Source organism: Sinocyclocheilus grahami, unplaced genomic scaffold, assembly GCF_001515645.1.
Source record: "Sinocyclocheilus grahami isolate Dianchi unplaced genomic scaffold, SAMN03320097.WGS_v1.1 scaffold11.1, whole genome shotgun sequence".
Lineage (NCBI taxonomy): Eukaryota > Metazoa > Chordata > Actinopteri > Cypriniformes > Cyprinidae > Sinocyclocheilus > Sinocyclocheilus grahami.
In genome coordinates, this window is record NW_015505190.1 from 447,273 (window position 1) to 468,172 (window position 20,900).

Below are 20,900 nucleotides of genomic sequence, written 5' to 3' on the forward strand. Positions count from 1 at the left end.
ACTTGAATTAAGGTATTGCCAGATTTACATCCAAAACCAAAATTCTTGCAAGCTATCAATACAGTAGCTTGTACAAACACCAGCATGTTATTAATAGCTTATACATTATTATTTTTATTATTATGTTCTTGCTAAGATATTACAGTAAAACAGAGCACATCAACAGAAGATAACAGGAGGAGGAATTTTAAGTTTGTAAAGAAAGTCATACATATGTACAACTTCTGTTTGTCTACAAAAATATTTTCAAGAATTTAAGCATTTTAGCGGTAGAGTAGAAATGAAAATATAAATGAACATTCATAATGGGAACTGAAAATATTTCTATGCACCGATGGTGGGCTGTTTGCTTTTACGCTTGAGTGTTTATGAACTCAAATAAGTTTAACATATGCACTCTGTGTAGCACAATGTAAATTTATGTTCAGACATTGGTAAAAAAAAAAATGTGATGAGTACAATTTATTCATTTTATGAATTTAATCAGTTTAATCATTAGGATTAAATATCATACAGAGACAAATTTTAAAAAGCATGAACATATGGAATCAACTAGTTACTCCATTCTCACAAATTAACACTGATAAGCATCACATTTCTAAGTGTAACGAGTATTTTTTTTAAATAATAATAAGATTTGTTTCATTGCTCTTTGACAGCTGTCCTTGTGTTCAAGCACCGCACCAGGTGTAGTTTCAAGAAGCTTCCTATAAAACAATTCAGATATTATTTCAAATTTAACACCTGTAACAGGATTCTTTCTTGAAGCATCAGTTTAGATGTTTGAGCTATTGAAGTAATATTGTATCTTTCCAACCTCAGTGTCATTCAGACTTCTGCCAGTTTCCTGCTGCTTCTTTGTACTTACCGACACCGTGTCTTCCTCTGCAACGTTCCTCCTTAGACGATCCCAGAAATGCACTCTGTCACCTTCATCCTCGGGCCAGTCCAGATATGTACGTGATCTCACCAGTCTGGCCAAACTATGGAAAGGAATGATAAAATTATTTACACTGTTTATAAAATGAGAAAATGAATACAATATTTGATTTAGTAAATGAATAGTGTCACTTTTAAAGGATTAAAAATTATGTCAAGTTTACACTAATAATACAATATTGTTTAAAAGCTTGAAGTTGGTAAGATTTTTAAATGTTTTTGAAATAAGTCTGGTATGCTCACCGAAGCTACATTTACTTGATCAAAAATACAGTAAAAAGTAACAGTATTATTTCAATTAAAATAACTTTTTAAATGTTAATATACTTTAAAAAGTAATGTATTCCTATTATGGCAAAGCTGAATTTTCAGCAGCCATTACTCCAGTTATCAGTGTCACATGATCCTTCAGAAATCATTCCAGAAAAATCTTAGGAACCTCAAACTTTTGAAAAGTAGTGTATATTGATCGATCTTTTGTCATCCTGTACTTCCTAAACTCATCTCTGAATATGTTTCAGTTTCACAGTAAATGCATATTGTTCTTAAGTGGGGCATCTTCCCCCATCTTGCCCTAATTACCGATGAAAAGCAGAGAGCTCAAAAGGAGAGATGTGTTCAAGGAAGATAAGGATGAGACGGTGTTTCTGCTCTTCCAGCTGCCGGTGTGTGGCCACTCGCATCTCCAGACTGCACCAGTTACTGCGCAGATACCGCCGACTGATCAAACAAACAGTGCACTGACTGCTGTAGATACTCTCAGTGATGTTGTCCATGATATCTTTACCCACCTAAAAGATGTTTCACAAGAATCTTGATGGATAACACTTATGAAAACAACAACTCAACCTCAAAAGATGTTTTTTTTGTGTGTGATCAAAATATAACAGTGTTTTTCTTGCGATCTAAACATAAAATTTGTTTTCTCATGATCTAAACATAAGTTGTTTTTTGCAATCTAGACATAACAAAAGATGTTTTTTTTGGTGATCAAAACATAGCAGTGTTTTTCTTGGGTTCTAAACCTAAATTTTTTTTTGTCATGGTCTAAACATTAACATAAGCTCAACTACTTCAACTAATTTATATTCAGAAGATCAAATAGAACTTCATTTCAACCTCACCTCAAAGTCTCTGTGGTGCAAACACAGCCTCAATCTCGGGTTCCCTTGTTCCTCCAGCCGAGGAGCCATCTCCCCCAGGACCCAGGCCTCATCACGATTACAGAAAGACACAAAGGCATCATACCGCATCTCCTCTATCTCCCCATCAGCCCCCTCGACTCGTCTCCTCCTCCTGAGCCACTGCCTACCAAACATCCTCTCCACCCATCCTCTCAGGCGGAAGAAGAGGACTACAGAAGGCCAGCGAGCAAAGCGATATCCAACGGCTGCCGACAGCAGAAGACAAACACTTCCAGCTGTGGCTACATAGAAAATGTACTGCGCGTCAGTCTGACACAGCTTCTCCATGGTCGCCAAGAAGTTGAGTTTCTGATAGCGCCAGATACACTTCTGCATCTGCAAGTAGATCACCTGCACTTTTTCCGTGCTCTGCGCCCAATCCAGAATCCAGCCATTTTCACAACTGCACTGGAAATCCACTTTATCAAGAACAAACGCTGTTAGTGCTGGAAGAACTTCGAACATGCCATCAATCAAGACCAGAGGACTGTCGCTGTAGAGACGCAGCAGCTGCAGAGACGTCAGGTCTTTAAACATACTCGTGGTCAGGAAGCTCAGATGGCAGTTTACCAGCACTAGAATCTGGAGTCTTGTTAGGTTCCAGAAGACGCTTCCAGCATCTGTATTGTTAGAAAAGCTCAGGTTGATGAGCTTGAGACGCTTGAGACGGTGCAGAGTACTGATTTTAGTGTTAATGAGAGGCGCTCGTTCAGCTCCCCCTGAGATCTCAAAAGACTCCAGGTTTGGGAAATAAGGTGCCATGAAGTCATTTTTGCATATGAAATGGGTGCAAATCACGTTCAGCTCTCGAACTGCTATAAAAACAGAAGTATTACAGTCCGCAAAATCCAGTCTGTCTCCATTAAGCTCCAAAACAAATGTTCCCTCAGGCTGTGATGTACGTCCCAGGTAAAAAGTAGTTCCATAGTGTGCATCAATACTTAGTCGCTGTATTTTCAGTGGAAATCCGTAAAAAATTCTATTTAGATGCAACTCATAAATATACTCCAGTCTACCCAGTGTCAGCTCACGAAGCTCCTGCTGATCCTGAAATGTTCCGACCTCAATAGTCTCAATGATGTTATTGTTGATATGCAGGACCTCCAAAGCCTTAAGGGATCTGAAATCCTTCGCAGTAAGCTGTGAGATCTTATTCGAGTCAATTTTGAGAATTTTGAGGCGATGCAAACCCCGAAATGCATGCAGCTGTAGGGTTTTTATGGTATTATAGCTGAGAAAGAGCTGCTCGAGAAGAGGCATACAAGCAAACTGGTCTCTGCCAACCTCTGAAATTGAGTTTCCGGTGAGGTCCAGCAAGGTTAAGGACCAGACAGTCCCATTCACAGCAACACAGAATGGAACATCTGTCAACTTCATATAGGACATTTGCAGTGCTTGAAAACCAATGTTACCTGTCCAGAAATTAAAGTCCAGGTGGCCTACTTCAGATATGCTGATGAATAACTTTGTCAAAGTTGTCCCACACTCATTTAAGTCCTCTGCAGCCAATCTGTCTGTTGATGTAAAAATGAGGCTGAGGGATTGAAGATGAAGGTTGGTGACCAGATGACACAAATCTTTGAAGTTTGTTGAATATTTTTTTATTACAGTTCCTGTCAAACTCAACTCATTGACTTTTCCAATCCCAGACTCCCAAATACTATCCAGCGACTTGCCTTTGAACTCCAAAAAAAGTCTGGAGAGGTTCTGAAACACAACTAGAGAGTTAGCTTGAATGATTTTGATACTGTTCCCTATTAGATAAAGGTTTTGAATCCCAGAGAGGACATTCACAGGCCACGTCTTTGATCCCCCTGGACATCCTTTGGTCTCAATTGTTGAAATCCCACTGTCTATCACACTCAGGTTCTTCAGATGGGACATTCCATCCGGAAGATAACAGAAAATATCACTAAGGTCCTGTGCACAAGTTCTGCTAATCTCTAGTCTGGTTATGCTAACCAACGGATCAAATATACTGCTGGATACATTGAACATCTTAAGACCTCTCAGTGTCAACTCCTCCAAATTAGACAAACCAGCGAATGCGAGAGGTTCCATTGTGACAGACCTACAAATTGCATCACTGAAAAGCAAGGACAAATGCTTCAGATTGGGGAGTCCTGAAAAGGCACCAGATTGAACCCTCTCCAGTCTTGTCCCATCTATTTGAAGGACCTCCAAAGAAGGTAAGTGTGAAAAGGCATCAGCAGGAATGCTTGAAATATCACCGACAATACAAAGGGATCTAACGTCAAGGCCTACCTCTGACAGATCAGTGCGCAGGTCTATAATATTGCAGTCTGCATATAGACCCCTTCCTGGATAATGGTAGCAGTTTGGAGTCTTGGGCATTTCTCTGAGGAGATGTTCCTCGATGGTTAAGCAGCGTTTATGTATAATAGTAAAAACGATATTGCAGATACTTAAAACCAGTATAAATCTCCACCAGAAGCACAAGGAATTGGAGTCATGCACACCCATTGTGGACGTACTCTAGACGAATCTACTCCTCTGCCTTCACTCTGCAGAACATTTTTATTTGCATTTAATCTCACACTGCACTTGTTCAGACTCTGTGTGAACTACTATTTTCCTCACTTCCTCTTTCACTATGAAAAAGCACAGGTTTTCTTTTTAGAAATCTTAGGTTCTGCCTCTGCTGTATAATTATCTCACTGAAGCACCAGTTTGTCTTAATATTTCTGAAATGCGACATTTTTTAACATCAATCTAACTGAAGGAAAGATAAAATACAGATGATCTCACTCCATATATTCAATGAGGATATGCAGGACATATGATTTCTTCAGAATTACTATGAATAAAATATGTATATTACCACAGGAGGATACATTTTTTGCCGAGTATGCTATTTATGATTAGCTTTATTCCATTAAATGACTTGTACAGTTTAATCCTGTTTAATAAAGTTGTAAATTGCTGCATGTGCACAAAACAAGCAACAAGAACAAACACTTCACAGTTCATTTGAGTCATTCATGCAGACCAAATAAGTTCAAATACAGTGCAGGGCAAGAGGAACCGAAAAACCTTTTTCTATTTTACCGTTTCTATTCAGGAACTACAAGCGATGTTGTGATGAAGAGATAAGGTATGGCAGCCACCGATGCAGGCCTCTTTTAGAAGTTTTCCTAAAAATGCACAAATCTTACTGCAAATAATTAAAGCAACACATCATGCATAACCGTATGCATCTGTTTATTCTGTGAAGTTTCACAGCAAAAATATTTCCCACTACCATAACCACAACCATCTGAACTTCAGCGATTAACAATTAAAAAACAAAACAAAGAACAAAATACACTTATCATTGTTGCACTTTTTGTTACAATTTAGCAGTCTGTGAAAAACTTATACATGCTGTGTTTAAGTGGTTAAGTATATAAGTGTACAATACTTAAGTTTTTGAATTTGACTGTTTAACCCAGCATAGGTTCTGTGAAAGCCAGACTGTAAAGGTGCAAGCAGCTTTGCCTGACAGCGTATAGTTTGAGAAAAGTGCTAAAAACAGGATTCAGAGCAAAAAAACACAAATTACACCTTAAAATTACAAACCTTACTGAACTCACCTTACTGCACTACATACAACTAGGATGGCCTGCACTTTTCCTTAATGATTTGCTTATATTTTTTTAATGTTTACAAAGTTCCAGACAATACAAGCATGTTACTTACTAACGATATCCTCCATAAAATGTTATAAATACTAGTGAAACTCTCAAACAAACCAAAAAAACATTGGGTCAGGAGACCCTAAAGACAAACAAAATAATTTAAAGAATTAAAAAAAGCAGAGCTAAAATTATAAACATTAATAAAACTCCAACAATTTAATATCTGTACACAGTGTATAAGCTAAATATGATCCTAAAATGAACATAGATCGTTACGGGACAACTGTAAAAGATTACAAATGTACTAGTCTGTAACTCTCACATTCAACACTTAACTACATTCTTCTGAGGAATATTCGCACACAAATATTATATTTGTGTGAGATGTGCCAGGTCGTAAACATAAACCTGATGTGCTGTAACAGTAGATCAGTTCAGAGAAAACTCCTACAGTTCTTGACACTGTTGCCTTCTTTTTTGGAGCTAGATTCATGAATATCTTCTTAACAAAAATTAAGAATGCTCTAAAGATAAATGAGAAGTCTAAGTGAAATTATAAAAAGATATCTCAAATATTGTCTTAAGAATACGTTTATTTTCTTTTTAGGATTTTTTTTAAAGAATAAAATAATAGTATGCTATTTATGATTAGCTTTATTCCATTAAATGACTTGTACAGTTTAATCCTGTTTAATAAAGTTGTAAATTGCTGCATGTGCACAAAACAAGCAACAAGAACAAACACTTCACAGTTCATTTGAGTCATTCATGCAGACCAAATAAGTTCAAATACAGTGCAGGGCAAGAGGAACCGAAAAACCTTTTTCTATTTTACCGTTTCTATTCAGGAACTACAAGCGATGTTGTGATGAAGAGATAAGGTATGGCAGCCACCGATGCAGGCCTCTTTTAGAAGTTTTCCTAAAAATGCACAAATCTTACTGCAAATAATTAAAGCAACACATCATGTCTAAGTGAAATTATAAAAAGATATCTCAAATATTGTCTTAAGAATACGTTAATTTTCTTTTTAGGATTTTTTTTTAAAGAATAAAATAATGATAAAATGATTTGACTTGCTGATTGTTTACTAACCTACTGAGGTTAAATTTGTCTTTATATTGCAATAATTTACTTAATACTTGGTAAATCTTAACAGTAAATGTATTCATCTATAAACTTTTTTTGTCTAATAGCAACTAATCTTGAATCTAATCTTGAACATACATCCGACAAACCTACAGATATGCAACATTATACACTGCATGCATAATTATTATTATTTTTTCCAAGCACATTTTACCAATTCCAAACCACATTAATCTTATTAATTTGTCAGGTTCTCAGAGACTTTGCTAGGGTAAAAAAATTCTAAAAATGACCCCAAATTATGCATGCGGTGTATTAAATAAAATGCAGTAGTAATATGCATTATAAACACTAGTATTATGTTGTAATGCTTATATTTTAATATCATAACGGTCCAATTAATTTATTAATCATCTGTGTAGTCTAAAATTTAATTTAGAATTATTTTGAACATATTTTTAAAAAAAAAGTTAATTCTCTTACAGCTTTTTTTAAGAACAATCTTAAGACAAAAAAAACTCTAAGAATTCTTGTCACAAAGAAACACTATTTCTTAAAATAAAAAATAAGAAGAAAATAAAATAATTTTATTCTTAACCACATTTCATGAATCCAGCCCCAGATATTTAAATGACTGAACAGGGGACTCTCACTGAGTCTTTATTTGACGTTGTATAACATTTTCAAATAAAGATAAAAGTAATGAAAAATGAGCAAAAACAGCTATTATAAGAAGGAAACCATCACTGAGGTTTTACTGTAATGTTTTATCCATGACAAGAAAAAGCTAAGCCAAACTGATCAAAATTAATAAGCTCTTTAAAAATGACACACCACATTAGTAAGCAGAAAATCAGGCTCGACTGTTTCGGGATGTACCTTTTCTGAAACCTCTAAATCACAATGAGGAACCTTCAACCTTTCACTCTTCTGCTCTCTTTCTTCTGCTCTCCCTTCCTCACTTCCTCTGGAAGTGCAAATTTCTCCATTGCCTCCCTTTCAAATTCTTCCATCTCATCGTCGTCGTCGTCTTCCTCGCTCTCCTCTTCCTCGCTGTCGCTCTCTTCTCCTTCGGCCATGTCCTCCAAAATGTCCCCCACGTCTTCCACGAACTCCCTGAACGGCATCTGATCATGAGCGAACACTCCATCCGTGAAGAACTCCTTCACCAGCTTACTGAGCTCCCCTTTCCTGGAGGTCTGGTCCTCATCCTGGAGCTTCTTCAGGTAGGACTGGAGAAGGGTCTCGAAGTCCCGCAGGCTGACGGGAGAGAGTCCCTCGACTCGAGCGCAATCTGCCACACCGCTGCACGTCTCCCGCTGCCCGTCATAGTGCTGAATGCGCGCTCTCTGTCTGTTCCAGTAGTTCTCCTGGTCGTAATGGTGATGGGAGAAGGTCTCGTCTGGTGCTCCATGCCCATGTTTCTCCTTTTCATTGGGACTATTTGTCCCTTCGTTTTTATGGTAGTACGTCTTCTTTTTTTTCTCCTCCTTTACTCCCTCTCTTGGCCATTCTCTATCTTGTGACTCTCTTTGTTTCCCTCTCCACTGCTTCTCCTCTATTTCCTTTTCATCATACTCTTTTGGAAATTCTTTGTCTCCTTTCCATTTCTTCTCTGTTTTATCATTGTGTTTTCCCTCACTCTTTTCCTTTCTCCATTCTTTTTCACCTTTCCATTCTTTATGGTCATTCCCACCACTCCGTTTATCGCTTTTCCAGTCTTTGTCCTCTTTCCGCTCCCCTCTCTGTTTCCATTCGTTTTCCTCTTTCACTTTCTTGTTCCCAGTATCCTTCCAGTCCTTCTTGTCTCCCATCCTCTCATCCTGTCCTACATGTTTGTCTTTCTTCCACTTTTTATCTTCCTTCCATTCTTTTTTCTCCTCCCATTCCTTAAAATCTTTCTTGTCTTCACTTTCTTTGCCCATTTGATCATAATCTTGTTTTCTCTCTTCTTTTCGCTTCCCTGCTTTACCTGCCTCTTGGTGGCTTTTATCTTTTTTCCAGTCCTTCTGTTCCTTAGTATGTTTTCCCTCAGTCACTCTCTCCCTCCTTTCCTTGTCATCTTCCTTTTTTCCACTTTTCTTCTTTTTCCATTCTTTGTCTCCCTTGCTTTGTTCCTTCTCCTCACTCTTTTTGTCCCAAGTCTTTCTGGGCTTCACGTCTTGTCTTTCCATCGGTGGTACACTACTTTTGTCTCCAGCAGAGGGCATCCGAGAAGCTGCAATGGGTGGAACAGATTCTGCTCTTCCTGGAAGAGAGTTAGGATGAAGTTTTATTTTTTTTTACCCACAGAAAACAATAAAAAAACCAACAAAAAAAAAATCATTGCCCCCAACATAAATAAATAAATTCTTATATAACATATATATATAAAACATAAACCAAGAATTTAATATATGATTTATAATTTACTTTTTCATGTGCTTAGCATTTTAAAACAAGTTTAGGAGATGCATGTTACTGAATTTGAATGTTTTTTTTTTTATAGAAAAAAAAATAGACAGAATACATGCGTTTCACTGATGTATGACTGCTGTCAGTGTGTGTGCATGTGTTTACTGCACCTGTGCTCTGTGTGAGCTGTGAAACTTTAGCTCTCAGATGCTCCAGTTCTCTCTGTAGTGATGGCAGGGCCTCCAGCTCTTTCTTTGCTCTCGCACTTTCTTCTTTCATTCTCTCGTTCTCTTGCTCCAGCTCCTTTTGAAGAGCAAGTACTCTATCTAGTTCTCCTTTTAGCCTCTCATACTCCTTCTCCAGCTCTTCTCTCCTCACACGCTCTTTCTCTCCCTCCTCTGCCCAAAGTTGCGCTGCTTTTAGTTCACCTTGATATTGCTGAGTTTACAAACAGGGCAAAAATTAACACTGAACAACAGAAACCCCATAAACTGGAAATTGCTCTGCTTCTTTGTGACAAAAAAGAAAATGATGTAATATCAGAACTAGCATTATTTAATATAACAATCATGCAAAAGTAAATTACAACAGTGTTTGGTCCTAGAAACCTTGAGGAACAGTATAAAAGATCATTTACATATACACTTTTAAAGGTTCGCTAGCAGAACCAGACTATTTACTTGTAATTTTGTTTCACTCTCTCTCTGACACTTAAATGCTTGGCTTCATTTAATACAGGTCTGCACATGTCTGCACCTGAAGCTGTTCCTGTAGTACCAATATATGCTGATCTTCCTTCGCCTGCTTGCTTAAAATATCTGGAGGCTGAAGACCAACAGGCGTGTCTTTGGAGATCTCAGGATTCAGCCACTCCTATCACAAACAAATAACCAACAGATGATATACTTACAAAAATATACATTTTAGGTCTGTAAAATCATACAAAAAACAAGAGCAAATGAACTGACCTGATTTGTTGGGTCCTTCAGCTCTCTAACATCCATGTCTGCTTCTGAGAGGAAAACGCAGGAGATCAAGCAAATCAAGAAAAATAATAACACGACAACAATCACAATCACATATCAATCATTAAAAAGCAACATTGGCCGATGTGATGAAGATGAGGAAGCTAACATGGAGCCGTAACACTCAGTAATTAGGGACTGAGAGATCACACAGAAAGCATGCAGTTCCAGCAGTGACTTCAACATAACATGCAATGTTCAGAATTAAATCGGATTCATTATTCATGTCACTGTCATGTCGCCATATCTGATATGGTCTTTCAAAGTTGTTTAGAGTGGTTAAACATCCATGTGACATCACAGGAAATTAAACATGCTGCACAAACCATTTTAAGGAGTTGTTGTGCATCATGAGGCTTAGTTGAAAACATAATTTAGCCATTGCACTGAAAACTGCAACTCTCACCCAAAAATGAACATTCTGTCATCATTTACTCACCCTTAAGTTGTTCCATTCCTGTATAACTTACTTTCTTCTGTTGAACACAAAATAAGGTATTTTGATAAATGTTAGTAACCAAAAAGTTTCTGGGCCCCATTGAATTTCATAGTGTTTTTTGCCATACTATGAAAGTCAATGGGGAGCAACAACTGTTCGGTTTCTAACATTAATGGTGGCGGATGAAGAGATACCCCCTGACAATGTAAAGCGCTTTGAGTGCCTAGAAAAGCACTATATAAATGTAATGAATTATTATTATTAATTATAATTAATCAAAATATATTTTAAATGTTCAACAGAAGAAAGAAACTCATACAGGTTTGGAACAACTTGATGACAGCATTTTCATTTTTAGCTGAAATATCTCTTTAATTACAGAAAAAAATACAAAATTAATTAGTATTTAATAAGCATTATTTAAATTATAATAAATAATAAGCTTAAAATAAGCTTTTAAAAATTTAATTAGCCATATCAAAAATTGTGTTGTTTGTTTTCTTGAACAACCAGCCTAGACACTGAATGCCATGGGCATTTTAATACATTTTATGAATATGCATTTTTCCAGATTTGCCAAGCTCTAAAATATTTTATCGTATATTCAATACCAGTTGGTCAAGGAGTCATAGAAAAGTTGATTATATCCATCCTCATAAATGTATGGTAATCTCCATCACACATTTCTGAGTATGCAGTTTATGTAGACGTCTCTAGTGACTGACAACCTAATAACGATGGCCTAAGAGCATTGTCTTATTTATGAAATCAAACTGAACAAATGGAATTCACATTCAAATTTAAACATGGAAAGTTTTAGAATTTTTAAAAAAAAAATCACTCAAACCATTATGTTGACAATATATTATTAATAATGACAAATTTTATATATATATATATATAGAGAGAGAGAGAGAGAGAGAGAGAGAGAGAGAGAGAGATACCTGTGGAACAATACACCTCAGTCTCAGACACAGGAACATATTCAAATTCACTCTGTGATATGGGCCACTGCATAGGTACTTTTGGTCACATGCCCCATTTTATGACACAGTATATTCAATACCAGTTGGTCAAGGAGTCATAGAAAAGTTGATTATATCCATCCTCATAAATGTATGGTAATCTCCATCACACATTTCTGAGTATGCAGTTTATGTAGACGCCTCTAGTGACTGACAACCTAATAACGATGGCCTAAGAGCATTGTCTTATTTATGAAATCAAACTGAACAAATGGAATTCACATTCAAATTTAAACATGGAAAGTTTTAGAATAAAAAAAAAAAATCACTCAAACCATTATGTTGACAATATATTATTAACAATGACAAATTTTATATATATATATATATATAGAGAGAGAGAGAGAGAGAGAGAGAGAGAGAGAAAGAGAGCGAGAGAGACACCGACATCGACACCCCCCCCTCCCAATTAAAAGCATTTTCATATACCTGACTTAAAAGGGGTCATCGGATGCCCATTTTCCACAAGTTGATATGATTCTTTAGGGTCTTAATGAAAAGTAACATAGTTTGGTTAAAATTTCTCAATGGTAGTGTAAAACAACACAGTTTTTACCCTGTCAAAAACAGCTCTTTTCAGAGCAAGCCATTTTGTTGCATGCAGCTTTAAATGCAAATGAGCTCTGCTGACCCCGCCCCTCTCTTCCGAGCTGCTCTCTGAGAGACGGTTTACTTTAGCCGCATTCATCGTGAAACTTGCTAACTAGCATTATTTGCAAAGATTCATTAAAAACCTTATACTCACTTCTTTTGGAGGTGAAGCTGGATCACTAATGATTTGCGCGAACATAGACGCATTTAGGTAGATCGGGGGTGCATTCCCTTAAAAAAAACAAAACAATCCACTGCACCTTCAGAGGGAGTAAATGACGACTGCCATGTTCATTATTATATCAAATAACAAAGCACCTCAATCGCTTAGGAGACATTCTTGTCTACATCTGCTCCGGTGGTGAAACAATGGCGGACTGATGACAGCTCACTCAGGGCGCGTCTAAGGTAAAACGCTAGTGTCAATCAACTATTGTGGGAGGGGCCTTGGTCTATGTGACATCACACAGACAGGCATCTGAAAACGGCTTGATTTGAGAAAGGGGAAATTATTTAACAAGATTAAAAACAAACACTGGGTGGATCTTTATCATCAAGGGTAGTTGTGTACTCACACTGCCAACACACATTTCAGTTTAAACTTGTAAAAGTGCATGTCGCATCCGTTGACCCCTTTAAAAAAGACCCACTTTTTGGTGCTGAATATGGTAATTAAATAAGCATTTAGGAAGAATTATTAAAGTGATAAGTTTATTATTTCAATGTTTGAATATGCTAAGCACTGGATTTCTAATGAATCTAGAGAATACAGTGATCTGCATTTCATTTGATTTAATTCAAGAGTGTGAAAACAAGGGCCCTGATGCTCACCAGAGAAGAAAATGGTCCCTAGTCCAAGAAGAATGACAGCTGCAAGGATGCACTTGTTCAAAGAAAAGACTGTTTCCTCTTCTCTTTGAGGTGGTTGAAAATCTTCCTCCTCCCCCTCTTCATCATCTTCTGCCTCAGTCTTGTCCAAAGAGCCCAGGTGGGAGATTTTTCTCTTTCGAAAACCATACCCCTCCTTCCTGTTTGTTTCCAACACTTCTTTAGGCTCTACACAGAAAAGGGGCACATGATTATTGGGGGATATTCAGTAGGTATTAGACAAATACACAACTGCATTGCAATTGCATTTCACCTAAAAAAAAAAAAACAAGCAATCTTTTTCCAGCTGGTTAGTGCAGCAGCCAAATTGCTATTTTTTTTAAATGGCTTTTATGGATGCTTCATATAATAGCGAACATTATTTGCAAGAGTAGGAAATTAACATCCTTTTTTGGCCCTAGAACATATTATTAAGCATTCACTGTTCTCTGATTGTAGGGTTAGGGTTGTCTGGCGAATCAAGGCTACGCTCGTGTACTGAGACTGAGGCTCTATTCCTGGAACTCCCCACGGTCACGTCATCAGTCTGGTCTGCAGCTTCAGTGATCTAGCATTAAACTCTTCTCAAGACACATTATTAGCAAGATGACTGAAACATGCCACACTGAAGCATTTCCAAGCTATCATACATTTACAAAACCATTCAAAAGCTTGGGGTCAGAAAGATTTTATAAAAGAAACTTACACATTTATTCAGCAAGGAAGCATTCATTTAAACAAATGTGACATTTACAATGTTACAAAAGATTTACATTTCAAATAAATGCTGTTCATCAAACAATTCTGAAAAAAGGCTGTTTTCACAAAAATACTAAGCACCACAACGGTTTTCAACATCGATAATAATAAGAAATGTTTCTTGATCTGAAAATCAGCATGTTTCTGAATGATCAGGTGACACTGAAAACTGGGTTAATGGCTGCTAAAAATTCAGTTTTGGTATCACAGGAAAAAAATAACACTTTAAATTATATTAAAATCGAAAACAGTTTAATATATTAACATATACATATTTTTAATATTTTACATTATTACGGTATTTTTGACCAAATAAATGCAGCCTTGGTGAGCGTAAGAGACTAGTTGTGACTTGCAAAAACCATTAAAAAAATACTATCAAGCCTTTCTTCAAATTACATAAAAGAGCATACATTTCCTAAAGACAAACACTGACACACAATTTTACACTGTTTAAAAAGGGAAATAAAAACAAAATCTGCAGTGTTTTCAGGATGCAGGTACAAGCAAATGTTCACCTTAACAAAGAGAGTGAAAAACAGAGAGAATGATGCATCTGAAATGTAATCAGAGCGGGCACGCTGTATTTATATATAAATAAAAAGCAATAAACAGAAAATCAAGCTGTCAAGCTGCCACCAGTCATCATGCAAGTCCATCATTATTCCATAACAGACCTGCCAACTGCAGTTAAGCTCCGTTTTGACCACCACCAACACTTTAAAGATATATACAGTACTTAAAAAACACAGATACATACAGACAACAAATATTAAAAACAAACTCGTTCAAAATCAAATGAACAGAAAAATAGATATAAATGCACGATAGTGAATTGGTGGGTTTTTGTGAAATGTGAGCCAAAATCATCACAATTAAAAGAACCAAAGACTTAAACTACTTCAGTCTGTGTGCATTGAATTTATTTAATACATGAGTTTCACAATTTGAGTTGAATTACTGAAATAAATGATCTTTTCCACGACATTCTAATGTATTGAGATGCACCTGTATATTTTTTGTATTTTTATTTATTGATGGATTTTCAAAACGTTCATACCTTTTTTTTTTTTTAAGATTACATTTCATAAAAATGTCACCATCAAGTAGTTTTCCACATGTGATTGTATGCTTCTGAATCACTTAAAAAGGTTTTAAAACTATATTCTGCAAGGTAAATGTATTATTATTATTATTATTATTATATTACTAAAACTACTACAAATATCATTAATCAGTAGATTCATAAATAGTACATTTTCAGAAGTTTTCCCACACTAACCCTGCCTTGTTTTTTTTTTTTCATTATGATATCAGGACATTAAGTAATACCATTTCCCCCATATGAGTGTATATATTACTATTATTATTACAAATATCATGAGTCCTTGATTATACTACATAAATACTATGCCTCCATAAATTATTCGTAAATACCACACCCATATAAACAGAAGATGTGTATTCAAGTCACTGCATTCAATTTGCATATTAGGTTTGAATAAATTGACAGATAGAATGCAATGTCATTGATGCTTGTATCAAGATATGTATGCAATAACATGAACATTTTCAGACCACAGAGACTTTTACCCAGGCCTCCGACACTGAAACACACCTTTACCTCCGGAGTAAGAAGAGTCCAGCTGTTGCTATTGGCACTGTTGCTGTTTTCAGACATTGCCCCCTAGTGGCTCCGTCCAGCAACTGAAAAACACAAGCACATTAGAAAGTCATCAGCTCAATTTCAGTAACAAATTAATAAACAAATACAACAAAAATGTAAGAGCCATCTCTATTGTGGGTTGAGTTTCATTGCATGAGTCCAAAATGTTAAAATGTAGAGAAGTAAAGGATATGTAAAGGAGCTTGAACACGTACAGGACTAATGTATTGGCATACATCACATATGCTGTACACATCATATCATAATCGAAAAGAACAACGTTGATGTAGTAGAGAGGGTGGTGAGTGAGTTCAATGAGGACGGTATCTCCACTACAGGCCTCTACTAGTGAAAAAACACAGGAGTAAAGGAGAGAGTGAAAAGCTGAAAGAGTTTTCACTTCATTAGTATTATCCTTGTGTTGTCCCATTGGTTACACCAACAGCTCCCTGGCTGGCAAATATTTTGGCAAAGAACTGTGTAACTAAGGATGTCAAGTGAAACAGCCCTAAAGGCATTAATGCAGGAGAGAATGGTGGAGTTATACACATACTGACAGCACTGAAAAAACAAAGCAATGGACCTACTGCTCACTACCAGAAAACTGAGAAAGACGTGAGCTACTTTTCCAAGTGGGTCAAAGACTAATAGCCATTTCATCCATTCATTTCATCAACATTCTTCCATTTGTGCTAAATCTTTCGAATATTAAGTAGATCCGAAGAGTAAATAGATCTGGCATAAACTGAGCAAGAATGGGATCCTGTTAAGCCGAAATGGTGAATCTTCCATGCGAATTTCAAAAATGAAAGCGGCCTAATCACCGACGTACCACTTTGTGACACGCTTCACTCTTTAATAAGGATCTTTTTTTCCTTTCGCAGTAATTTGGGTCTGCTAATAATGTGGCTCTCATGAGAGTTTTTTTTTTCAATGTAGCCATGAGCCATGAGAGTTGAGGATATAGAAGAATGTCTGAAATAGATAACAGCTATAAATAACACAGAAAGAAGCACAAAGTGCACCAAAATGGTATTATCCGAAAAAAAATGATATTACCTTTACCTATTCTATTGACCTTTTTGAACGCTTTATGAGGTTGGAAGGTGTTCCATATTTGACTTCATACAATTATAAAGTAATTTTTAGCAATAATTATTGTATTATACACGATAATAGAAATTATTGCTTATTTTACAGAAGTAATACCTGTATGTTATTTTGGGGTAAACTATGATTGATTACCATGGTAAAACATTTTTTAATTGTTAAACCAGGTGAGTCCAGATTTTTCTGAAATAAAGGAAAAGCTTCATTAGGTCCTCTGTGTCTCTCTTATCTCTCCCATCATCTCCTCCGACATAAAATGCCCATACAAGGACAAATCTCACGTCAGGCGAATATCAGCACTTAATTATTATTCCCATGCGTCATATGTTCCCTGTGTGTGTTGTATGTTACACGGATGTTAGACGTATATGTACATTTTAAGCAGACACACAGTCAAAAGGGGAGTGTTCAATCAAATCCACAGGCAAATGTCGAAGTCGCTCTTTACATACACACACATGCCGGAAATATAGAAGAAACAAGCCCACAAGCTTCGTGTACGCGATGTGAGTTTGGTTAAATACGAAAAATGTCTAAAAGTATTAAAAGAGAAGCATACCTGGTAACTCTGAAGGACCTTCCGACTTTAATGCCGCTTTAATTTCCACCACTCTCAAGTGTCTTGTGCAAAGTTGCAAACTCAAGTGTGCAGTTTTGTTGACATGTCTTCGACCTCGAAAGTTTTTCACCAATCAGAACTTACCGTTGAGCTATGTCCCGCCCACATGCTACGTTCTCCACCAATGACAGCATACTTTAGCCTCCGTCCTTCAAAGCACACTTTTTTTGTGACTGACAAACGCAGGTGACATGAAAATGAGGAGCATGTGCTCAAACAAATGGGAAAAGGATCTCTACAAACCTCCATCCATATGTATTAGACTTGATGTATAAGTCTGGTTACGTAAAAGATGGAGAGGGTGTTCTTTAAGCAAGACTTTAATATACAGTAGTATCATTTGTGTGCTTTGTTGTTATTTGAAAATGTTATATTCAAAATCAATTTCAAGAGCAGTTTGAAACTATAAAATAATAACGTCCTAATAACAAGAAATTATGTTTGTGATGCTCTTCAATTGCTTATAGTTACTAATGTATCCTTATTTCGATTGATGTTGTTCCTTATTGAACTTTTGTAATTTTTAAATTCATTAAAAAAACGAACTATAATTTTATAGTTATCGTTGTATATAGTCATTTTATAGTTATAAAATGAGATTAGACTTTTGAAACTGTGGCCCTGAGCCATATTTAGTGACCCTAGTTTTATGCTTATAGCTTTTTGACATGGATCAGTAAGCAAACACTTCGAAAACCCAATCTGCATAACATAAAACCACAAAATTAGCAACTGTATAAAATGCCATATCAACCACCCAAAACACACTAGCACTGCGGTGAATAGTTTTGCATGAGCAAGCATAACCTGCTTTTTTCCCTCCATGAAACTCTAGATAAGTGACTATAGACTGGCGTTTAGTGTAATGCTTGTAATGCCTCAATTTACAATATTTATTTGCATAGAGCATCTGATGCTATTTGTATTCAGCATGCATTATAACACATTTTGTATACATTTGTATAAAATGTTTGATTCGAACACATATTTATGGCACACTGTATTTGTTGCATTTGTATTCACAAATGTACGTCTTGGTAGTGTAGTGTCTTTACACAAACTATTAGGCTCACATTATACAGTCACAGTTTGTACCCTCAGTTTTAAACCAATTAAAAAGCCTCGGGACCTTTTTTGTGAGATATTTAAAAATAATCACACAATCTGTTTTTGTTGTTGTTGTTTTTTTATTGTACAATTTTCTCAAACAGTGTAATTTAAAACATGTTTGAATACCACCAGCATGTTGACAGGGACGTGGTCTATATTCCTCATATGAAGCCTGTGTGATGCGCTTCTTTGAAATGCATTGCTACAGCAGCCTCTAATATTTGTGAGGCATGAGTGTTTATGCATGTGTGAAGAGATCTGGATTCAGGCCAAAGCATCAACACATCTGTGATGAATCATTCACCAGCTCAAAAGCACTGAAAAAGGAAACATCATAAATATCACTGTACAGCTGTTTTAAATATCATATGAAGTTTTAAACCAATTAAAAAGCCTCGGGACCTTTTTTGTGAGATATTTAAAAATAATCACACAATCTGTTTTTTTTTGTTGTTGTTTTTTTATTGTACAATTTTCTCAAACAGTGTAATTTAAAACATGTTTGAATACCACCAGCATGTTGACAGGGACGTGGTCTATATTCCTCATATGAAGCCTGTGTGATGCGCTTCTTTGAAATGCATTGCTACAGCAGCCTCTAATATTTGTGAGGCATGAGTGTTTATGCATGTGTGAAGAGATCTGGATTCAGGCCAAAGCATCAACACATCTGTGATGAATCATTCACCAGCTCAAAAGCACTGAAAAAGGAAACATCATAAATATCACTGTACAGCTGTTTTAAATATCATATGACGATTAACCCACTAATTTAGTAATATGAAATTTATTCGGGCTTCAAAATAATACATGTACTAGATTTTTTTTCAGTTGCATAGGGCGCCCTCTAAAGGTAACATCACTAGATTGCACACACTTATTCAAGGTTAAGGCTAAATGTTTGTGAGCCCTCGTTTTGTTTCTGTAAATGGTTAAATAATCTATATAAATTACCATTTAAGTATTGTTCAACATTAACCTCATAAAGCTTAGAAAAATAGTTTATTAGTTTACTTAAATCAAATTAAAATGACTAAAAATCATTTTCAGTAACTGAAATAAAGCCGAAATAAAATGAAAAATGTATTTCATCTAACCAATAGTGCTTATCACTATTAAATAATAATAATAATAATAAAGTCGATGGGACCTTATTATCATTACTACAATGTAATTCATATTAATGCTAGTTTGGTAAACATCACAAAATTATTATTATTATTAATAATAATAAACTATCCCTTTAACTGAATGAAAGAAGTGCATGTACTAAAATTACTATTATAAAATGTATACATATACACATACACACACACATATATATATATATATATATATATAACCGTCCTTATGCACGGTGAGGAGGAAGGTTTGAGTGGCCAAAAACTCCAAGGATCACAGCTGGAGAACTGCAGAAAATAGTTGAGTCTTGGGGTCAGAAAACCTAAACATTTTTTTTTTTAAACAATGTTGTTTGGGAGGGTTTCAAGAAAAAAATAGAAAAGAAATCGCTCTCATCCAAAAACAAACTCCAGCATATTTATTTGCTAGACACGACTGGAACTTTAAACGGGACTGGGTTAAATGTTCATGGTAAGATGAAACTTTTTTAAAAATGAGCTTTTTAGCAGCAAACACTCAAGATGGGTTTGGTGCACACAGGGATAAAAAAAGTACCCCATGTGTACAATGAGATATAGGCCTACTGCTGGATCTTTAATGTTGTGGGCCTATTTTTCTGCCGGAGATCCTGGATATCTTGTTCAGATAGATGGCATAATGGATTCTATAAAATACCAATGGATAAAAAATTTAAAACTGACTGTTCATGTTAGAAATCTTATAATGGGCCATGGTTGGATCTTCCAACAGGACAATGATCCACAAACAAACATTGAAATCAAAACAAAAATGGGTCACTAAGAACAAAACCAAGCTTCTGCCCTGGCCAACCCAGTTCCCTGAGCTGAACCCTATAGAAAACGAGTGTGGTGAACTGAAGAGGACAAGCACCAACATGCAGCTGGAAATCTGAAGGGTCTGGAGAGATTCTGGATGAAGGAATGGTCTCTGATCTCCTGTCAGATGTTCTCTAAACTCTTCTGGCATTATAGGTGAAGACTCAGAGCTGATCTCTTGGCAAAAGGAGGTTGCAAAAAGTATTGGATAAAAGTGTATGATTAATTGTGACCAATGTGTATTAGAGAAAAAAATGTATTTCATAATGAGATTTCCCATTTTAAATTCTTATTCTCCAATGACAGGGTAGATTTTAGTAAATTTTTAAATGAAACATCTAAAGAACTGATGATACAGATTAATTGTCACAGCCTTCTTTGATCATATTTACCATATTTAATAATTTTGAGCACAACTGTATACACATATAGATATAGATATATATATATATATATATATATATATATATATATATATATATATATA

General features: G+C 35.9%; 3 protein-coding genes across 5 annotated transcripts in view; all 3 read right to left on the reverse strand.

Annotated features, from left to right (window-relative positions):
• Positions 1 to 504: 504 nt before the first annotated feature.
• LOC107594909 (toll-like receptor 12) lies at positions 505 to 4,886 on the reverse strand. Of its 2 annotated transcripts, XM_016285124.1 has the most exons (4): positions 2,064 to 4,886; positions 1,522 to 1,730; positions 869 to 983; positions 505 to 707 (listed from the first exon to the last, which is right to left on the reverse strand). In XM_016285124.1, the coding sequence occupies exons 1-4, from the start codon at positions 4,605 to 4,607 to the stop codon at positions 696 to 698; spliced, it is 2,880 nt and encodes a 959-aa protein (XP_016140610.1). In that variant the 5' UTR covers positions 4,608 to 4,886; the 3' UTR covers positions 505 to 695. The 2 variants fall into 2 exon arrangements, with proteins under 2 accessions (XP_016140610.1, XP_016140619.1); XM_016285133.1 differs by lacking the exons at positions 505 to 707; positions 1,522 to 1,730 and having other exon boundaries at positions 908 to 983.
• Positions 4,887 to 7,411: 2,525 nt separating this feature from the next.
• On the reverse strand, positions 7,412 to 13,228 carry LOC107594923 (golgin subfamily A member 6-like protein 22). 2 transcript variants are annotated; one of them, XM_016285155.1, is made up of 6 exons: positions 13,156 to 13,228; positions 10,213 to 10,256; positions 10,001 to 10,117; positions 9,415 to 9,682; positions 8,737 to 9,098; positions 7,412 to 8,700 (listed from the first exon to the last, which is right to left on the reverse strand). In XM_016285155.1, exons 2-6 carry the CDS (start codon positions 10,246 to 10,248, stop codon positions 7,765 to 7,767), a joined length of 1,719 nt encoding a protein of 572 aa, XP_016140641.1. In that variant the 5' UTR covers positions 10,249 to 10,256; positions 13,156 to 13,228; the 3' UTR covers positions 7,412 to 7,764. The 2 variants fall into 2 exon arrangements, with proteins under 2 accessions (XP_016140641.1, XP_016140632.1); XM_016285146.1 differs by having other exon boundaries at positions 7,412 to 9,098; positions 10,213 to 10,253.
• A 5,707-nt stretch (positions 13,229 to 18,935) lies between these two features.
• lenep (lens epithelial protein) overlaps positions 18,936 to 20,900 on the reverse strand; it is a 2,721-nt gene continuing 756 nt past the window's right edge. Inside the window, exon 2 of the mRNA XM_016287146.1 lies at positions 18,936 to 19,156. The gene's annotated coding sequence lies outside the window, so the exon portion shown is untranslated. The remainder of the gene's footprint in view (positions 19,157 to 20,900) is intronic.